Genomic DNA, 19,418 nt, shown 5'->3' with positions numbered 1-19,418 from the left:
AATGGAACAAATTTTCCTTCACTATATTGATGTTAAATCAGAGGATGTGCAAAGCGAAACTAGAGACGAGACATAATTCCAGGTACCTTCGCTGTTTCGTACCACACTGTCTCTGACAGTCTGAAACCAGTATCTCAGCATGTGTGCGGCTGACTCAAGCAATTTCATCCTGAACAGTGGGTTAGTAATAGTGTATTAGGTTAGAACTAGTTAAATGTGAGAAAGGGAATATATCCCTAACTTTTGCCAGATAAATGATCTTATCCTAGCATTTAGTGTCAACACATGCAGAAAGAATTTTTCCAGCGCCAGGATTTGAACCTCAGATCTCTGAAACGACAACTCCCCAGTCAAGTGTCACTACACCACTGTGGGCAAGAATTGAAGTTCTATGCTAAGGTTAGTGGAAGAAAGTATTTCCTTGCAAATGGGTATCGGGAAGAGGGTCAGGATGAATGCCCATAGATTACTCAACCAGTTGTTGTGGGTAATGGGACTCGCATAAACCTCTAGCAGAGGAAATGCAAGTACCACACAAAAATTTGCCTTAGCCATTTTGCCCACCACAAATTCCATATCCCAGCCAGCAGTGTAACTGCTAACTGACATCTCTAAACACACTCCACAGCAAACAGCAAGGCACGGACAAGGACTGGGAGAGGGGCTATTGTAGTTGTACCAAGAACTTCCACAGATGCAAAAAAAAAAAAAAAAAAAAAACACCACTGTTCATAATCCAGTCATGAGAAGCTAGTTCGTTAAGAAGATGGGGACAGGGCATGCGGTGGGCGATCGGCCATGGCAAGCAAGTAAGCTGGCTATAGACTTACTCCAGCCATTTCCAAGGTTCAACGTCCGGGCTTGTTGGCGTGGGGAACTGAAGACACGCTTGCGTTAGTTAGTACACTTAGCAAAAGAAACAAACGGATACAGCAGAGATGGCCAATGGCATGCAGTGTTACACAGTATTCAAGAATATAAACATTAAAATGTTTAACATAATTTATATTTAGTTATGCTTTAGTTTACAATAATTTTATGAGATATTTTGGTACAAGTAAACAATCAGTATGAATACAATTAGAAGTCATGGGAGCTGAATCAACAAATCAAAATACTGTAAGCTGTTAGATGTTATACTTAGTCTGGCCATAAAGAATTACACATTATATTAACAATATATTTGAACAACAGCTTGGAAAAGAGAAGTGTAATCTTTAGGAATAAAAGAACAATGTGTTCTAGGAAACATTTTATGTATAGACTGAGTCGTCCTTTTTTCACTGGACCTTCCATATTTCTGTTCAGAATGTAGTAAATAAAATAATAGAGTGGAACTTCGATTATCCATTACTGGAAACAATATTTTCCCAGTTTATTAATTTAAATTATGTGGTCCTGCGAACATCCTAATTCAATTATGTTTAAAAATCTTGCATTATCTGTTCCTCGAAGAAACGATTTCCTGCATGAAGTGTCCAAAAATTTTGGCCCCATCAAAGCTATATCCTCGATCAAGCAGTTTTTCATGATGGGCAGAATCGAAAATAATACATTCAAGAACTTTTGAGAATCCCACTCGAACTCTAAACTATATTGTTGAGTACAACATTACATAACCTTTAAAAGGATTAATGGTGACTTATGCAGTATAGACTTACTACATATACTGGTGACCAAATAACATGAACGAAAGGATGGCAATGTCATGTCTATAGATCTTTGCATTAACGTCCCCTCCTTGTGGTAATTAGAGCAAGTACTAGAAAAGTGATCGGCTGTGAACTTTCTTAAAGCATCGTGTTTGCATTGCATTTGCCTGATATTGTTTAGGAAAACCATGAAAGTCATAGAGCAGAGTGGCTGTAACAGTTAGGAGACATAGCACATTCCAAGAGCTCTACATGAAGATGGAACAAGTTTTGTCAAATGTTCATACTTGAAAAAGACAGGGTTAGATGTTTATTTTCGACAGACTTTTTACGATTGTATTGCTGAGCAGGTTTTCGGCACTTCTCTCAGGGCACTTGTGTCATGACTTCAGATATTCTTTGTGATTGGACATGGCTCATATCTGAGTGGGACAAAGTCTTTACAAAATGTAGTTTCGCAGCCCTTTACTCATTTCAATGTGTTACCTATGGTGAACCTTTCACATGTGCTACAGTTTTCAATACCGCACTAAATCTTCTGGCACCATCAGGCATTATATAAGAGGGACACGAAAAGATGTTGCACCTTTTATATATAAAGTCATGTTTCTATTTGGGATATCCGAAATTTAAGATGGGGATTTTTACGTTCTAGTTTTTATGTTAAAATGTCCTCATACAACCCGCAGTTGTACCATTTATAGAGTTTGTATCGTTTATCACCTGTAGCCTACTGGCTTGTGTAGCCAGTGGCGTAATGTTTGCGTCTGCAATGCTTGCAATGCAGGTGAGCCCAGGACTTAAGGGGCCCGTGGACTTCCCCCGAAGAAGTAAACAAATTAATAAATAACTTTACCCGAATGCCACTCTGCACGGGAAAGGTGACATCGACATGAGTTTACATAATGAACTGAAAAAGTTTGTTTTTACAAGTGAATAGGTAGAGTAATAGTTGGATGTTGCATCTGACTGCAAATAATTGTTATTGTGTTGCGTTTAAGACAGCTGTCTCTCATAACACGAGCGGTCACGCTTTCTCAGAGATATCTGAAAACGATCATTTTTAAAACTGAAACTTATAAAGAAATACCTACAAAATGTTATGACCCAAGACAAAATCTGTGAACTCCTCAGCATCAAATGTGTCATCCATTGATGAAATCATCAATGCCTTTGCATTCCAGGAAGTTCAATGTATGGTCTAGTTTCTTCAGTAACAAATGTGAGTACAGTAAAGTTTTAACAGTTTAAAGACAAAAGACAGAAACACATTTATTTACTTTGTATTTCAAACCCCCACAAAATATTTAACTTTCAAAATTAAATGTATTTAAAATTAATGAGTTTTAAACAGCAGTAAGTATATATAAGCTGGACCTAGACTGGAGGGGGCCCAGTTTTGTTTCCTGCAGGCGGGCCTTATGCCTCTATGTGCGGCGAACATCTCAGTGTGCTATTATAATCTATTACTTTCATGTCCGTATTGATGTTTAATATACAGGACCAGTTTCTTTTTTTTTTTTTTTTTTTTTTTTGCTAGGGGCTTTACGTCGCACCGACACAGATAGGTCTTATGGCGACGATGGGATAGGAAAGGCCTAGGAGTTGGAAGGAAGCGGCCGTGGCCTTAATTAAGGTACAGCCCCAGCATTTGCCTGGTGTGAAAATGGGAAACCACGGAAAACCATCTTCAGGACTGCCGATAGTGGGATTCGAACCTACTATCTCCCGGATGCAAGCTCACAGCCACGCGCCTCTATGCGCACGGCCAACTCGCCCGGTAGGAGGACCAGTTTCGACCTCCTTTGAGGTCATCCTCAACTGGTCATATAATCTAATGTTAACGTAACATATAATTATAAAATATCACTAAATATAATAAGAATGTCATATGATATGAATAATGGTGTATTAAGGTAGTGTTTTTCTCATGGTTTTGAAACAATCGTTGAAGTTGACATGACCTGCATTAGAAACTTAAAACTTCACTGTTCTACTCATAAATAACATATAATTAATTAAAATACAATGTTCTTAAACTTGGAAATTTTCATAGCATTCTTGCGGTCCATATGCATATATGATAATGACATCACTAATGCACACCAGTTATTAAACACACTAAATTCTTTACATAAGTCCACCAAGTTCACAATGGAACCAGAAACTAACAAGAAAATAAACTATTTAGACATCACAATGAGTAGGAATAATGAAAACCTGTCTTACAGACGTCACACACTATTGACAATGAGTCGAACCATCCATACACACAAAAGATAGCAGGACTGAATACACAGAGCTACTTCCATACCAATGAGCACAACGGATTTCATTGAAGAGATACAAATCATTGAACAAATTGTGAAAAGAAACAACTTTCTTTTTTTGCTACTGGCTTTACGTCGCACCAACACAGATATGTCTTATGGCGACGATGGGACAGGAAAGAGCTAGGACTGGGAAGGAAGCGGCTGTGGTCTTCATTAAGGTACAGCCTTTGCCTGGTGTGAAACTGGGAAACCACGGAAAACCATCTTCAGGGCTGCCGACAGTGGGGTTCGAACCTACTATCTCCCGAATACTAGGTACTGGCCGCACTTAAGCGACTGCAGCTACAGAGCTTGGTAAAAGAAACAACCACCCACCGGGCACACAAGAGAAACTTTTAAATAAACATAAGAAAAAAATGCCTGGGAAACTACCACACATGACAGGGAAAAATATGTGGTTCTCAACTATGTTAACAAGAACACATACAAAGTAGCTAATATTTTCAAAAACAAGGTCCAAAAGTAGCCTTTAGAATGAAAAACACACTGCAGAGACATGTGAGCAAGTGCAATCTAAACAAAAAAGACCCTTTCTCCAAGTCAGGAGTCTATAAACTCAAGTGCCAAGAACCTAACTGCAATGCCACATATATAGGACAAACAAAACAATTTCCACACAAGATACAAAGAACACAAAAACGCGATAAGATATAATCAGTATTCAGCCTTCGGAGAGCACATACATGACAGTTTGCACCATTTCACTGACATTAACACAGACCTAAAAATTTTACACATAAAAAATAAAAGTAAATCTTTGAATATTAAGGAAGCAATCTAAATTTACGTCGCAAAAAAAAAAAAAAAGCTAACGAAACCAACCTAAATAAGCATACACATTTAATTCCCCGCTCTTCGCTCTACTTACATAACATCTGGTCAACATTTACTGTTTAAATTAGTGCTTAATGACTTTCTTTTTTTTAAGTTGGTCTATCGTAAAAGTAACATCTATTAGATACTCTCCATTTCAATTCTGCACTTTATTCAATCATTAACTTGCACTTATCCATAATACATAAATACATTATTACATGAAGAAGGTTAACAGCCTTCTCTCCCCCCCCGTAGCCAGTAGATGAAGGAAGGTTCAGCAACACTCACATCGCCCCACCCCTACTTCCCAAATCCTATCCACGGCACAGTATGCTAGATTATAACATGGGAAAAGTAATGACCTGCTCTCCCCTATCCAATAGGAAGGATCAACAAAGTTCCAGTAGCTCCTCTCCTGCGTCCCCTCCGCTCTCGGCGGAACAACATGCTTTGCCCAAAATCTTCCTCTAGCTTTTCCTTGACCACAGTCGTGAAATAGTGTTTGGTGAGAACGGATTAAGCTTTGGCAATCCAGACAAGTACAGAATTTTGTTTTTCGTTATGTTAATACGGCGTTGGTTGAGTACTTATAAAATCATCATTTGTTAATACTTGTTCATATTATCACCTAACTCTCTATCACTGACAATTCTGTATAGTGTTATAATTTTTACTGAAATTTTGTGTGTTTGACAGACTGGAAAGTTTTTTTATGTCCTATTAGATTGTAATTACAGTAAACATATTCCATTATTGTGGTGTTTAGCCAAATTTAAAAAAAAAGACTAATTCATTCCTGAATTTTGTTTTTCCACCTGGGCTAAGTGGCTCAGATGGGTGAGGCGCTGGCCCTCTGACCCCAACTTGGGAGGTTTGATTTTCGCTCTGTCTGGTGGTATTTGAAGGTGCTCAAATATGTTAGCCTCATGTCAGTAGATTTACTGGCACGTAAATGAACTCCTGCAGGACAAAATTCTGACGTCTCGGCATCTCCGAAAACCATCAAAAGTAGTTAGCGAGACATAAAAACAATAACATTATTATTAAGTTTTTTTTCCTGTTTTGTACTTTTTTTCCAGGGTCCGTCCAAAAATGGAGAACTGAAGTTCCACTGTACTAATACCAATGTATTTATATTAAAAATGTTAGGTTTGCTATTCCACTTTGTTTTCGAACACAATATTTCAATCTCCCTGGTCATATGTCGAGTGTGTCAAGCAAACGTTCATAGGAAACTTGGCTACAGCAATCTTTAAGGTTCTTTTCAGACTCTCAATATTAGGGTGTCCCTTCTTCCAGAAAATTATCCTCATGTGCTGACTATAATTTGTAATCCAAAGGATTGAGAACTGAACTACCAGATGGCCAATCAACAACAGAAATGAAGCCGGGAACATTCAATTGAGTAGTCTTGGACTTGTGTATTGGAGCAAAGAACTACAATTTTGCCCCATGAACAAAGTTTGACTGAAGGGCTTTACAATAGAACATAACATCATGTTTTTTTGACACCTTTCTTGCAAAAGTGAATGATGAAAACATCAATGGATGAAATTCCCCATCGAACGATTAGCGATACTGGATAACAAATACTCTGAATTTTTGAAGCCACCTGATGAACTGTGACGGCATCTGAGGCATAGACACAATCATTTTGATGGTTAAAATGCTCTTCAAATGTGAAAACTCAACAGCAAAGCCATATCACTTAAGTGGGGCTCAGCCTCTGATTCTTCAGCTGTGCCCAGTGTTGCAACAACAGACCAGGGTCACATTGTTTTGTCTCGAAACGTTCACCTTTTGTTTCTGTACAGGATTTCAGCAAATTCTTTGCTTCTATGGTAACATATTGGATCTCAGACGATCCCAGCATGGACAGTTAGAAATACTCATCTCCCCAAAACATATAATCGTTCAATAGATGACAATTCTACTGATATCAAGCATTAAGGACACCAAAGATGAGTGAAGGTTGTCTTCTGCAATGCTATTCTTCTTCTATATGGCCATTTCCAAATTACCTGGAGTTGGCACTTGTTACAGCGGGAAGCCTTTCCCGTCACCAACCCTATGTGGAAAGATGCATGCGCTATTGCATTTGTGACATGATGTGTGTAAATGAAGACAAATAGCCAGCCCCCGAAGTAGCAGAATTAACTAGACAAAGTTAAAATTCCCGACCCGGCGGGGCATCGAATCCAGGGCCCTTTGAACTGACCATTCAGCCAACAAGCCAAACTGTACAGCGTTTTCATGACTCAGAACAATAGATATGATCATCTTTTCAGTATGAAACAAGATGAACTTTTGATGTTCAATGAAAAGTCTTGCACTGCTTTCTTGAATTAAACTCAGTATCCTAAAACAGAACTTATGTATCTTGGCTAGGCTGATGATGGTCCTTATAGGACCAAAACTAGTACCTTGTAATAGCACAATGTAATGTTTTTGTAAACATCACATGATTGTTAAGTATTGAAAAGGTGGATTAAAATTTTTTGTATCTATTTTGTGTGTCATATCAGAGCTGTTGTATCGTGGATGTTGAACAACTGTCGCTGGATGATTGTCTCCACCTGCACCCACATTTCCTTCTATGCTGACTTGTATCACACTGTATTTGCCATCTATAAAGATATGATCAAAATAGGCTGCTTTCCAGCACGAATGGATCTTCAACATTCTACAATACACCCAAATTCCAAAGATCTGTAGTTGGTTCATGGACTAAACCTCCTTGGCACTGTAAAGCACCATCAATAACACATAACTCTTCACAAACCTGAGGATGCAGTTGTGTTGGACAGCATTGTGGGGTTTCTTTCCACAGTGGTAACAGAATTGCTGAATACTGTGAATATCATTTTATGAACGCTCATTTTAAGGCCAAACTACTTGCTTACTTGATCGACATTGTTCAAAAGGAACTGAAGGTGTTCTAAAGTCAGCGGATGGATGGAGTTGATGATCTTGATTCCTTTATCAATTTCATCAGGAGTGACTTCACAGTACAGCATGAATTAACTTCTTGTATTGTGATCGAGCTGTTTTCGGTTCCAATACAGTTAACATCTTTACTGTCAAGTCCAAAGTGTTTCAACTGATGTACAAGTTTGTCATAAACAATGAAGAAAGTCGCGTTTAATTCATAACTTATTGGTTTCTTCTGAAGAAGTAAAGGAACATTAAGAGTTGGCCTGTGATGGTGCTAATACTGTTTAAGTCTCTCTCCTAAAGATCATCAGAGCCAGATGCTTTCCACACTACCAAGTTTTCCTACGGCCAAAGCTTAAACTTTTCATTAAGATCTAATATTGCACATGTGAACTGCACACTACGTGACTAACACTGCCTTCCTCTCTCTGACCTTCAAGTGGGATGGGTTCATCGCAGGAGACTTTAGGAGCACATTACGAGTTCGCTTAAGAGCACTAAGCAATGTATGTATGTATGTATGTATGTATGTATGTATAGTTGTTAGCCCAAAGGTTGGTTGGATGCCCAACAGCCATCTCGGACAGCCCAGGCATCAGTGAAAAAGTGTACCAGAGAAACTACGTGTGAGATGTTTCCCATTGCTGTTCTCATTGTGCCAGAGGGTGCTATTCCATATCAGAGTGCCAAGCCCACCGAAACACATGTCAACTAACCATAAGAACAACACTTTCACATTATTCACCACAGGGATGGTGTTACTTCAGGCACTTTCATACTGTCAAGGATGAGCCAGAGAGAGATCAATGAAAGTAACAAATTTATTCTAGCATACCAGAAGATATGTAGACACTGTATCTCTCTGGGATTCAGTAAGCTCTTTTTTTTTGCTATTTGTTTTATGTCGCACCGACACAGATAAGTCTTATGGCGACGATGGGACAGGAAAGCCTTGGAATGGGAAGGAAGCATCCGTGGCCTTAGTTAAAGTACACCCCCAGCATTTGCCTGGTGTGAAAAAGGGAAACCATTGAAAACCATCTTCAGGGCTGCCGACAGTCGGGTTCGAACCCACTATCTCCCGAATACTGGATACTGGCCGCACTTAAGCGGCAGCCATCGAGCTCGGTTCACTAAGCTCTATCGTTGACACAAGTGTGATTTAAAAAAGTCTCCCCCTCAGTAAGCTGTGTCCTTTTCTACACTTTTCTTACTCAATCTAGTTTTTGTGAAATTAAGACTATGTAAAATCTGAGATATATTCAAAACAAAAGTACTTGCATACAAAAAAGATTCAGCCATTGTGTAATATCTCTTTTAGATTTGAACCTCATAGCTTTTTATTCAAATTACACAATTTTAAGAAGATTATAGACATCTTACAAAAGTTAATTTTTAACTTAATAATACCCTATCCATTGGCCATCTCTAAAGAAAACACAGAAGTGGACTGCAACAGAATTATACAAACCAGTATTTCTTGTGCAATTGCCAGAAAACAAAAAAAAAGTGTGGTTCAGCAATTTTTTAAATATTCAGAATAATTACAGAAAATATTTGTACATATTTTTGGCCATGTTGTAAATGTCAGCAAAGACAGAAGTTTTGTAATCAGCATGATCTTCAATAAATGTTCAAAGCACAAATTACAGACAACTTCCTAAGTTAACATCAGATAACACAACAAATACAGGTCTGAGAGAAACATCCTTCCACCCCCGCTTGGTCACATTCAAGTCCGATAAGAGTTCACCGAATCCATATGACCATATTTTCACCCTTTTTTCCTACTTCTTACTATGTCTAACTAGCTCAGACAAGTCTTATGGCAATGGTGGGAGAGGACAGTGCTAGGACTGAGAAAGATGAGACCGTGGCCTTAGTTAAGGTACAGCTCCAGCATTTGCCTGGTGTGAAAATGGTAAACCATGGAAAACCATCTTCAGGGCTGTTAACAGTGGAGTCTTCAATGCAAGCTCGAACCACACAGCCATTTAACATATCTTGTTTGTTTGTGTTTCTTTTCCCCCAACAGATGCTTTTTCACACCAAGTTTACACGAATAATCCCCGCATATTTAAAAGAATAACTGAGCCACAAAATTGGATTGCGGGTTTTATTTGCGTCAAGGTTGGCAACACGCTCCTGGTTCACTTCGTTTTTGATGTTGGGTGTACAGCTATGCTTTGCGTAACCACAGATGAAAGAAAACTGCCCCCATATGTCATATTTAAACAGAAAACAATTCAGACTTTTTAAACACTGCCTTTACATTTTTTAAAATAGTATTTTACAGAGTAATTTAAATTCAAATTTTCTTGGTGTCACGATAGAATGCATCTTCTGGAACGTGCAGGGGTAGCTTTCTGCACTTTCCCTTGCTTCACTGTATCTACAGTGTGTTTCATAGTTGTGAAGTTTGAGTGAAATCGTAATTCATTTGTAGTCAGCGTTTTAAGGAATTCCACAATATCACGTAGCAGGCAGTGTGTGGAGAAGCAGAATCCGCGAACACTGGCGATGCTGACAGTTGGCGAAAAAGCGTGGCTCATAATTATAATCAATTTGTACCCACCGGACAATATTGTCAATGCCGATGAAACTGCATCTTTTTTTTTCTTAATGCCGAGATCAAAAGGACTTGAAGTTTTAAACACTGTACTGTGTTCATAACTTATGAAATGCAGACGGAAGCAAAAAGACTTCCTCCCCTCGTCGTAGGAAAGTTTGATAAGCCACAGTATTTGCATGCAGTACAGGACATCTAAAAATGCAAACAGTAGGCCTACAGTAATCAAAAAATAAGGCACTTGCACAGGGGAGCCAGCATAATTTGTCCTCGTCTTTGAATCTTGGTTGCTTTTTTTTTTGCATGAGGTTATGTTTGCCAGTGATTTATCCAAGTGCTTTATTTGAATAATGTAAATACACTTTGTTCGATACATTTTGGAAATAGTTTTTCCATGGCATCTGAAAGGTTTAAACTGTGAATCAGTGTTAATTGCATGCAGTAACAGGTCTTAGAGTATTTTGTGATGCGGCATGGGTTGGCATTTCTGAATTATGAGTTGGCAGTTAATTCGAAATCACGTAATTTGAAGTAACATTTTAGCGTCCCTACGACTTCGAATTAACAAGGTTTTACTGTATCGCAAAACTAACAAACGAGTTTGCAGGTGTGCCTGTTTCAAGTGTTTACATTGCACGAAAAGAATTATCCACCACCGGTCGCGTTGCCATCCGCGTAAAAAGAGACCGCGTGTGAGAAGTGTTTTAGACGTGGAGTGTGACGAATTTGTAATTTAGGAGAGGATTCTAGTGAAGAAAGACACAATAAATCTTCCGATCTACGAGCCTATTGCACGTACAGATTAATGAAATACCTCTCACATAAGAGGGCCTACTTGCTAATTTCCATGGCAAATATATTTTATAGCAGTGATAATGCATTTTTATCATCTCAAACATGTTCAGGCAAAGTAGCTATATCTGTCATGTTCATATTAGCATAAAGACCACACAGAACTCGAGAAGTGATATGAAATGTTTGTTTATGCCTACATTACTCCTTTGATGGAAGGAATTTTAGTTTATTTCATTTTTTCAATATGATCCATCCTAAAATTACAGAGCGGGGATTATTTGGTGGCGGGGATTATTGGCAGAAATATTGTATATTGGTATTGTTTCATCTATTCGATAGGTCAGCATACAAAGCCCATATGTCATAAAATGGAGCCAAGTCCATAGTAAGAGCCCAAGACACAACTGCAAAATAATTTTCCGGGATATGAATGCCAAGATATGGCAAGAAGCCTTGTATATGCCTGTGATTGATAAATACAGCCTGCATAGCGAGTCAAATGACAATGGAATCAGGATAATAAACGTGCCTTTTCAAGGAACAAAAAATGACATGGAAATTTCCAGATGGCAATAATTTTAATCAAATTGACCAACCTATCCAAATTGACGGACATAAGAAGTTACAGGGGGGTGGGCAAATGTTGACTCTGATCATTACCTTGTTATTGCAATAATTAGAAGCAGAATATCTGATACAAGGAAGGCACATGGATCCCTGGCTAGGAATTTTAACACTGCTAGACTAAAAGAACCAAAAAACTGCCCGCAGGCACACTGATTTAATCAACGAGGCACTGACAGTGAGAGTATTGTTGCCATTAATGCTTTCATGGCCCATACTTATAGACATGATATTGTATAGGCTTTTGGGCTTGTGCCGTGTCAGGAAAATAAGGTGAAGTTCTTAACGTTTTGCAGAAAACTGTGTTCTGCGTCCTCAGAAGAATTCTCGACTGTCCACGAGAAAGGCTTCTGAAACAATGACGCTTTTGATTTGGAACGTTATAATAGAAGTAGAAGTGGAAATGGTATGTTCATTCACCACCAGATGGACCCCACGACGTGGCACAATGCTAGCGTTCGAAGCGGAAGCTGACCGAACCATCACAATAAGACTAAGCAGTTCACATAACGTGCTTGCGTAACACATGACAGGTGTAAGACATAGACATAAGCCTGGAATTAAACATCTGGCGATGAGGAACGTACCAATTTGGAAAAACACCGAGACGAAATAACAATAGTGAAGGGGCAGGAAAGGGAACTACCTACGTAAATTCTTAATGGCTGGCAACAAGGTATTACTTAATTGATAGCCGATGTCCCTGTTGAAATTGTTAGAATTTCTACGTATTTCCCCAGCTTCCCATATAATCCTGGACCTGTAGTGTCTAGTGTGGGTAAGAGCTCGAGCATCTTGGAACATGACATCATGACCCGACGATAGAGCGTGCTCAGCTATTACCGATTTGTCAGGTTGGTTGAGACGAATATTACGTTCATGTTCTTTGATACGGGTACCAATGGACCGGCATGTTTGGACGATGTATACTTTACCGCACATACAGAGAATTTCGTATACCCCAGGATGTACAAGTGGGGACAATTTGTCCTTGGTTTTACTCAGACTGTGAGCTATTTTAGTGGCGGTGCCAAACACTGTTATTATATTGTGTTTGCGGAGGACCTTGGCATAAGACCAATCTGTGTCGGTGCGACGTAAAGCAACTAGCAAAAAGTTACAGCGATTTGCAGATTCATAGAGCCCTACATTCCAGAGAAATGACCAAGCAAATCTCACAGAAGGAAGAAGTGAAGGGAACTGCCTACTTGCCTTACATTCACAACACCACAGATCGAATTGCCATGGTCCTCCGCAAATACAATATAAAAACAGTGTTTGGCACTGCCACTAAAATTGCTCACAGTCTGAGTAAAACCAAGGACAAATTGTCCCCACTTGTACATCCTGGGGTATACGAAATTCCCTGTACGTGCAGTAAAGTATACATCGGTCAAACATGCCGGTCCATTGGTACCCGTATCAAGGAACATGAACGTAATATTCGTCTCAACCAACCTGACAAATCAGCAATAGCTGAGCACGCTCTATCGTCGGGTCATGATGTCATGTTCCAAGATGCTCGAGCTCTTACCCACACTAGACACTACAGGTCCAGGATTATACGGGAAGCTGTGGAAATACGTAGAAATCCTAACAATTTCAACAGGGACACCGGTTATCAATTAAGTAATACCTGGTTGCCAGCCATTAAGAATTTACGTAGGTAGTTCCCTTCCCTGCCCCTTCACTATTGTTATTTCGTCTCTGTGTTTTTCCAAATTCGTACGTTCCTCGTCGCCAGATGTTTCATTCCAGGCTTATGTCTACGTCTTACACCTGTAATACACTGACTGACAGAGCAAATGCAACACCAAGAAGGAGTGGTTCGAAAGGGATGAAAGTTGGGGAAAAAACAGAGACGGCACGGACGAATAATTGATGTTTATTTCAAACCAATATGCAGGTTACACAATGCGCACGGCATCGACTCAGTAGGATGTAGGACCACCGCGAGCGGCGATGCACGCAGAAACACGTCGAGGTACAGAGTCAATAAGAGTGCGGATGGTGTCCTGAGGGATGGTTCTCCATTCTCTGTCAACCATTTGCCACAGTTGGTCGTCCGTACGAGGCTGGGGCAGAGTTTGCAAACGGCGTCCAATGAGATCCCACACGTGTTCGATTGGTGAGAGATCCGGAGAGTACGCTGGCCACGGAAGCATCTGTACACCTCGTAGAGCCTGTTGGGAGATGCGAGCAGTGTGTGGGCGGGCATTATCCTGCTGAAACAGAGCATTGGGCAGCCCCTGAAGGTACGGGAGTGCCACCAGCCACAGCACATGCTGCACGTAGCGGTGGGCATTTAACGTGCCTTGAATACGCACTAGAGGTGACGTGGAATCATACGCAATAGCGCCCCAAACCATGATGCCGCGTTGTCTAGCGGTAGGGCGCTCCACAGTTACTGCCGGATTTGACCTTTCTCCACGCCGACGCCACACTCGTCTGCGGTGACTATCACTGACAGAACAGAAGCGTGACTCATCGGAGAACACGACGTTCCGCCATTCCCTCATCCAAGTCGCTCTAGCCCGGCACCATGCCAGGCGTGCACGTCTATGCTGTGGAGTCAATGGTAGTCTTCTGAGCGGACACCGGGAGTGCAGGCCTCCTTCAACCAATCGACGGGAAATTGTTCTGGTCGATATTGGAACAGCCAGGGTGTCTTGCACATGCTGAAGAATGGCAGTTGACGTGGCGTGCGGGGCTGCCACCGCTTGGCGGCGGATGCGCTGATCCTCGCGTGCTGACGTCACTCGGGCTGCGCCTGGACCCCTCGCACGTGCCACATGTCCCTGCGCCAACCATCTTCGCCACAGGCGCTGCACCGTGGACACATCCCTATGGGTATCGGCTGCGATTTGACGAAGCGACCAACCTGCCCTTCTCAGCCCGATCACCATACCCCTCATAAAGTCGTCTGTCTGCTGGAAATGCCTCCGTTGACGGCGGCCTGGCATTCTTAGCTATACACGTGTCCTGTGGCACACGACAACACGTTCTACAATGACTGTCGGCTGAGAAATCACGGTACGAAGTGGGCCATTCGCCAACGCCGTGTCCCATTTATCGTTCGCTACGTGCGCAGCACAGCGGCGCATTTCACATCATGAGCATACCTCAGTGACGTCAGTCTACCCTGCAATTGGCATAAAGTTCTGACCACTCCTTCTTGGTGTTGCATTTGCTCTGTCAGTCAGTGTATGTTACGAAAACACGTTATGTGAACCGCTTAGTCTGATTGTGATGGTTCGGTCAGCTTATACTTCGAACGCTAGCGTTGTGCCACGTCCTAGGGTCCATCTGGTGGTGAATGAAAGTACCATTTCCACTTCTATTACAACATTCCAAATTCAAAAGCGTCATTGTTTAAGAAGCCTTTCTCGTGGACGTCGAGAATTCTTCTGAGGACGCAGAACACAGGTTTCTGTGAAACGTTAAGAACTTCACCTTATTTTCTTGACACGGCACAAGCCCAAAAGCCTACACAATATCATGTCTATAAGTACGGGCCGTGAAAGCATTAATGGCAACATTAATACTTTCTATGGGGAGGATACTTTCAAGAAGGCTTCAAAATTCAGCAAATTAAGGAGAAAGAAGTCTATTCATCTTTCTTCTTTGTGCTTTCTACTGAGATGCAGGGACCATAACATCATTCCCAACTGTGTGAAGCTGAAGCACACGTTAAATACACCGAAAGCCAGGAGAATATATCAACTTGCTAGCAAGGCTCTTGTGAACGAGATAGTGCATAACACTTGTAGGGAACTGGATTCAGTCTCCCGAGAGTTGTTTCGTTTACACCTGCTATTAAGCAACACTCTCTCGCCGGAATTGTGGTTGACTTTCGATTGCATTACTGCTATACAGGCTGAACGAAAATTCAACCAGGTGTCATTCAGACAAAAATCAAAGTTCCTTCGTCTAGCTCAGAAGCAGGCGGTCTCTCGCACGAAACCGGATGCTAGTAAAACTGTTGTCAATCTTTCCAAGAAATCCTTGGACGGGAACCAAACGGCAGTTCTAGCTAGGGGTCTTAATTTTGTCGTCGCTCCCTCTAAAATTCCCATTGAGGAGTTAATTACTTCCGTTGAGGCAGCCATCCACAAACTACCTACGGAAGACGCTGACGAGTTAAGACAGAAATGTGTGAGACTCATAAGGTCTGCTGTTGTACCCACGCCCAATTTAACAAGAGGCGAAAGGAGAGCTCTGAAGGAACTTAGAGATGATTCTGAACTGACCATTCTCTCAGCTGATAAGGGTAATGTGACAGTGGTTATGGACACTGACAAGTATAAGAGTAAGATTGAAATAATAAATAAGGCGTTTTATTCGGCTGATGACGACCTGGATTGAGGTCGAAACCGGTACTGCTTCCGCTTATAATTAAATAGGAATATAACTCTACATTTCATATTTATATGTACTGAATAGGTTGAACTACCTTATTCATAATTTCAATTTAATTGTGATACAATTCAATACGGAATATTATGAAATTTTTATCTTCAAAATATAAGAGTAAGATATCGGCTATATTGTCAGAGCCTGTCTACAGACTGAGCTCATGTGACCCCACCACTCATGTGTCCAACGCCACCGCGAAGCTCTTAAGGCAATCTTCAATTCCAAAAGAGGAGGCTAAACATCTGTACCCGGGGGATGTGGTGCCACCTAGATTATATGGACTGTCTAAGATCCATAAAAAATATGTTCCCCTCAGACCTATTGTTAGTCCGATAGGTTCTCCTACGTATGCTCTGGCTAAATACCTAAGCAAATTGCTTCAGCCACACATAGGACGTACTGAATCATATGTCAGGGACTCTCGGTATTTCGTCAACAAGCTGTCAACCATAACCCTTCAACCTAATGCACTTTTGGTGAGTTTCGATGTGGAGTCCTTGTTCACTAAAGTGCCGATTGACTCGGTCATGTCTCTCATTGAACACCTGTTCCCTGAGGACATTACTAAGCTATTTTACCACTGCATGATGTCCAGCTATTTCTTGCGAGTGGGAATTTTTACGAACAGACGGACGGAGTGGCTATGGGAAGTCCACTTTCGCCCGTAGTGGCTAATTTCTTTACGGAGCATTCTGAGGAGGAGGCTATTGCTTCGGCGCCCGTCAGGCCTATGATATGGTGGAGGTATGTTGATGATGTATTTGTGATCTGAACAGAAGGTCCTGAGAAACTTCATCTATTTTTAGACCACCTAAATCAGCAACATCCGTCAACAAAATTCACTATGGAGATGGAGTCGGACGGATGCCTTCCTTTCTTGGATGTTCTAGTAAGAAAGAAACCGGACAGCTCCTTAGGACATACCGTCTATCGTAAGCCTACCCACACAAATCGCTATCTTCATGCAGATTCTCACCACCATCCAGCACAAAAAACAAGGCATCCTCACGACACTCGCCAAAAGAGCAAGACGAATTTGTGAGCCATCACATATCGAGATGGAGATGGACACGCTCAAAGTCGCGTTCAAATCAACTGTTTACCAAGATCTTAGCTGGAGTACGGGTGCTCATTCGGTTATACTAATTGGCATCGTACATTTTTATATACGTACTTGGCTTCCCGCAGCCGTGACAGGTTCTGGACCTTCGAAACGTTCTCCACTCTACTTTGGTGTTTGGCCGCAGCGCGTGACCTTGAGTGTGCCACGTAGTCACCGGGAGCTGGCGGCTTTCATCTACAGATCTGTTCGTCTGCGAATTCAAGCCTTTTTGATCTTCGCAAGTTGATTGTTAATGTTGTGACTTTGTGCAGAACAGAATGTGATGTCGTGTCTTTGTGCCTAACAGTGAAAAACTGACCTCCAACATTCTTAAACATTTTACATGTTTTTTATGGCTGATGATGACCTAGACTAAGGTCGAAACCGGTCCCATTTAAATAGAAATGTGATTGCTACGTTTCTTTCTTTTGAGTATTGAATAGGTTGAACCTCCAGTTATTTAATTTTTAACTTCAAGGGTAATGGTTACAGCGATTTGCAGATTCATAGAGCCCTACATCCCAGAGAAACGACCAAGCAAATCTCACAGAAGGAAGAAGTGAAGGGAACTACCTACTTGCCTTACATTCACAACACCACAGATCGAATTGCCAAGGTCCTCCGCAAACACAATATAAAAACAGTGTTTGGCACCGCCACTAAAACTGCTCACAGTCTGAGTAAAACCAAGGACGCATTGTCCCCACTTGTACATCCTGGGGTATATGAAATTCCCTGTACATGCGGTAAAGTATACATCGGCCAAACATGCCGGTCCATTGGTACCCGTATCAAAGAACATGAACGTAATATTCGTCTTAACCAACCTGAGAAATCGGTAATAGCTGAGCACGCTCTATCGTCGGGTCATGATGTCATGTTCCAAGATGCATTTAAAGTTAAAAATGTCATTGTTCCGTATTGAAGAATATTACAGTTAAAATTGAAATAATTGATAAAGAGATTAAACCTATTCAATACAAAAGAATAAGAAATGTAGTGAATTACATTCTTATTCAATAATAAGTAGAAGTGGTACCGGTTTCAACCCTAGTCCAGGTCATCATCAGCCAATTAAAACATGAAAAACAATGCATAGGACCGGGCGAGTTGGCCGTGCGCGTAGAGGCGCGCGGCTGTGAGCTTGCATCCGGGAGATAGTAGGTTCGAATCCCACTATTGGCAGCCCTGAAGATGGTTTTCTGTGGTTTCCCATTTTCACACCAGGCAAATGCTGGGGCTGTACCTTAATTAAGGCCACGGCCGCTTCCTTCCAACTCCTAGGCCTTTCCTATCCCATCGTCGCCATAAGACCTATCTATGTCGGTGCGACGTAAAGCCCCTAGCAAAAAAAAAAACCAAAAAAAAAAAACAATGCATAGGAAAAGGAGATAAAAGATCAAGTACACTCCGGATCAGTATAAGACGTGATATAAAAATGAACGGGGGTAGACACTGTAAAATTCAGAAGAAGTAAAATGTAAGTCACTTAAAAGAAAACAGTGCGTAATTTTCTGAGCAGCAGTATGGCACACAGTGTTAGGCAAAATCTTATAATGTTTATGAATAGCAGAGAACGGTTAAATGAGCTAGTTTTTAAACACTGTCAGGCACAAAGTCATATCATAATCGAACACACATGAAGATCCATAATCGTGCAGGAGTTGAAGATGAGTAGATCTACTGAAGTAACTTGCCAGCTCCCGGTGATCAGCGCTATATGTTTAACATCAGGCACTGTGGTTTCAAACGCCACACTAGACACTACAGGTCCAGGATTATATGGGAAGCTGTGGAAATACGTAGAAATCCTAACAATTTCAACAGGGACACCGGTTATCAATTAAGTAATACCTGGTTGCAGCCATTAAGAATTTACGTAGGTAGTTCCCTTCCCTGCCCCTTCACTATTGTTATTTCGTCTCTGTGTTTTTCCAAATTCGTACGTTCCTCGTCGCCAGATGTTTCATTCCAGGCTTATGTCTATGTCTTACACCTGTCATGTGTTACGCAAACACGTTATGTGAACCGCTTAGTCTGATTGTGATGGTTCGGTCAGCTTCCGTTTCGAACGCTAGCGTTGTGCCACGTCCTGGGGTCCATCTGGTGGTGAATGAACGTACCATTTCCACTTCTACTTCTATTATAACGTTCCAAATTCAAAAGTGTCATTAAGA

The 19,418-nt window shown here is 41.1% G+C and overlaps 1 protein-coding gene across 6 annotated transcripts in view; it reads right to left on the bottom strand.

The window, feature by feature from the left end:
• The window catches only part of Evi5 (ecotropic viral integration site 5), a 508,284-nt gene that overhangs the window by 12,561 nt on the left and 476,305 nt on the right, over positions 1–19,418 (bottom strand). Inside the window, exon 18 of one of the 6 annotated variants that reach the window (XM_067156474.2) lies at positions 831–877. The exons of the other annotated variants lie outside the window; for them this stretch is intronic. Within the exon in view, the coding sequence (XP_067012575.1) occupies positions 831–877 (47 nt within the window). The remainder of the gene's footprint in view (positions 1–830; positions 878–19,418) is intronic. 6 annotated transcript variants of the gene reach the window in all.

This window comes from Anabrus simplex, chromosome 12 (assembly GCF_040414725.1).
Source record: "Anabrus simplex isolate iqAnaSimp1 chromosome 12, ASM4041472v1, whole genome shotgun sequence".
Classification (NCBI taxonomy): Eukaryota; Metazoa; Arthropoda; class Insecta; order Orthoptera; family Tettigoniidae; genus Anabrus; species Anabrus simplex.
This window is presented reverse-complemented; position numbering and strand designations above follow the sequence as displayed.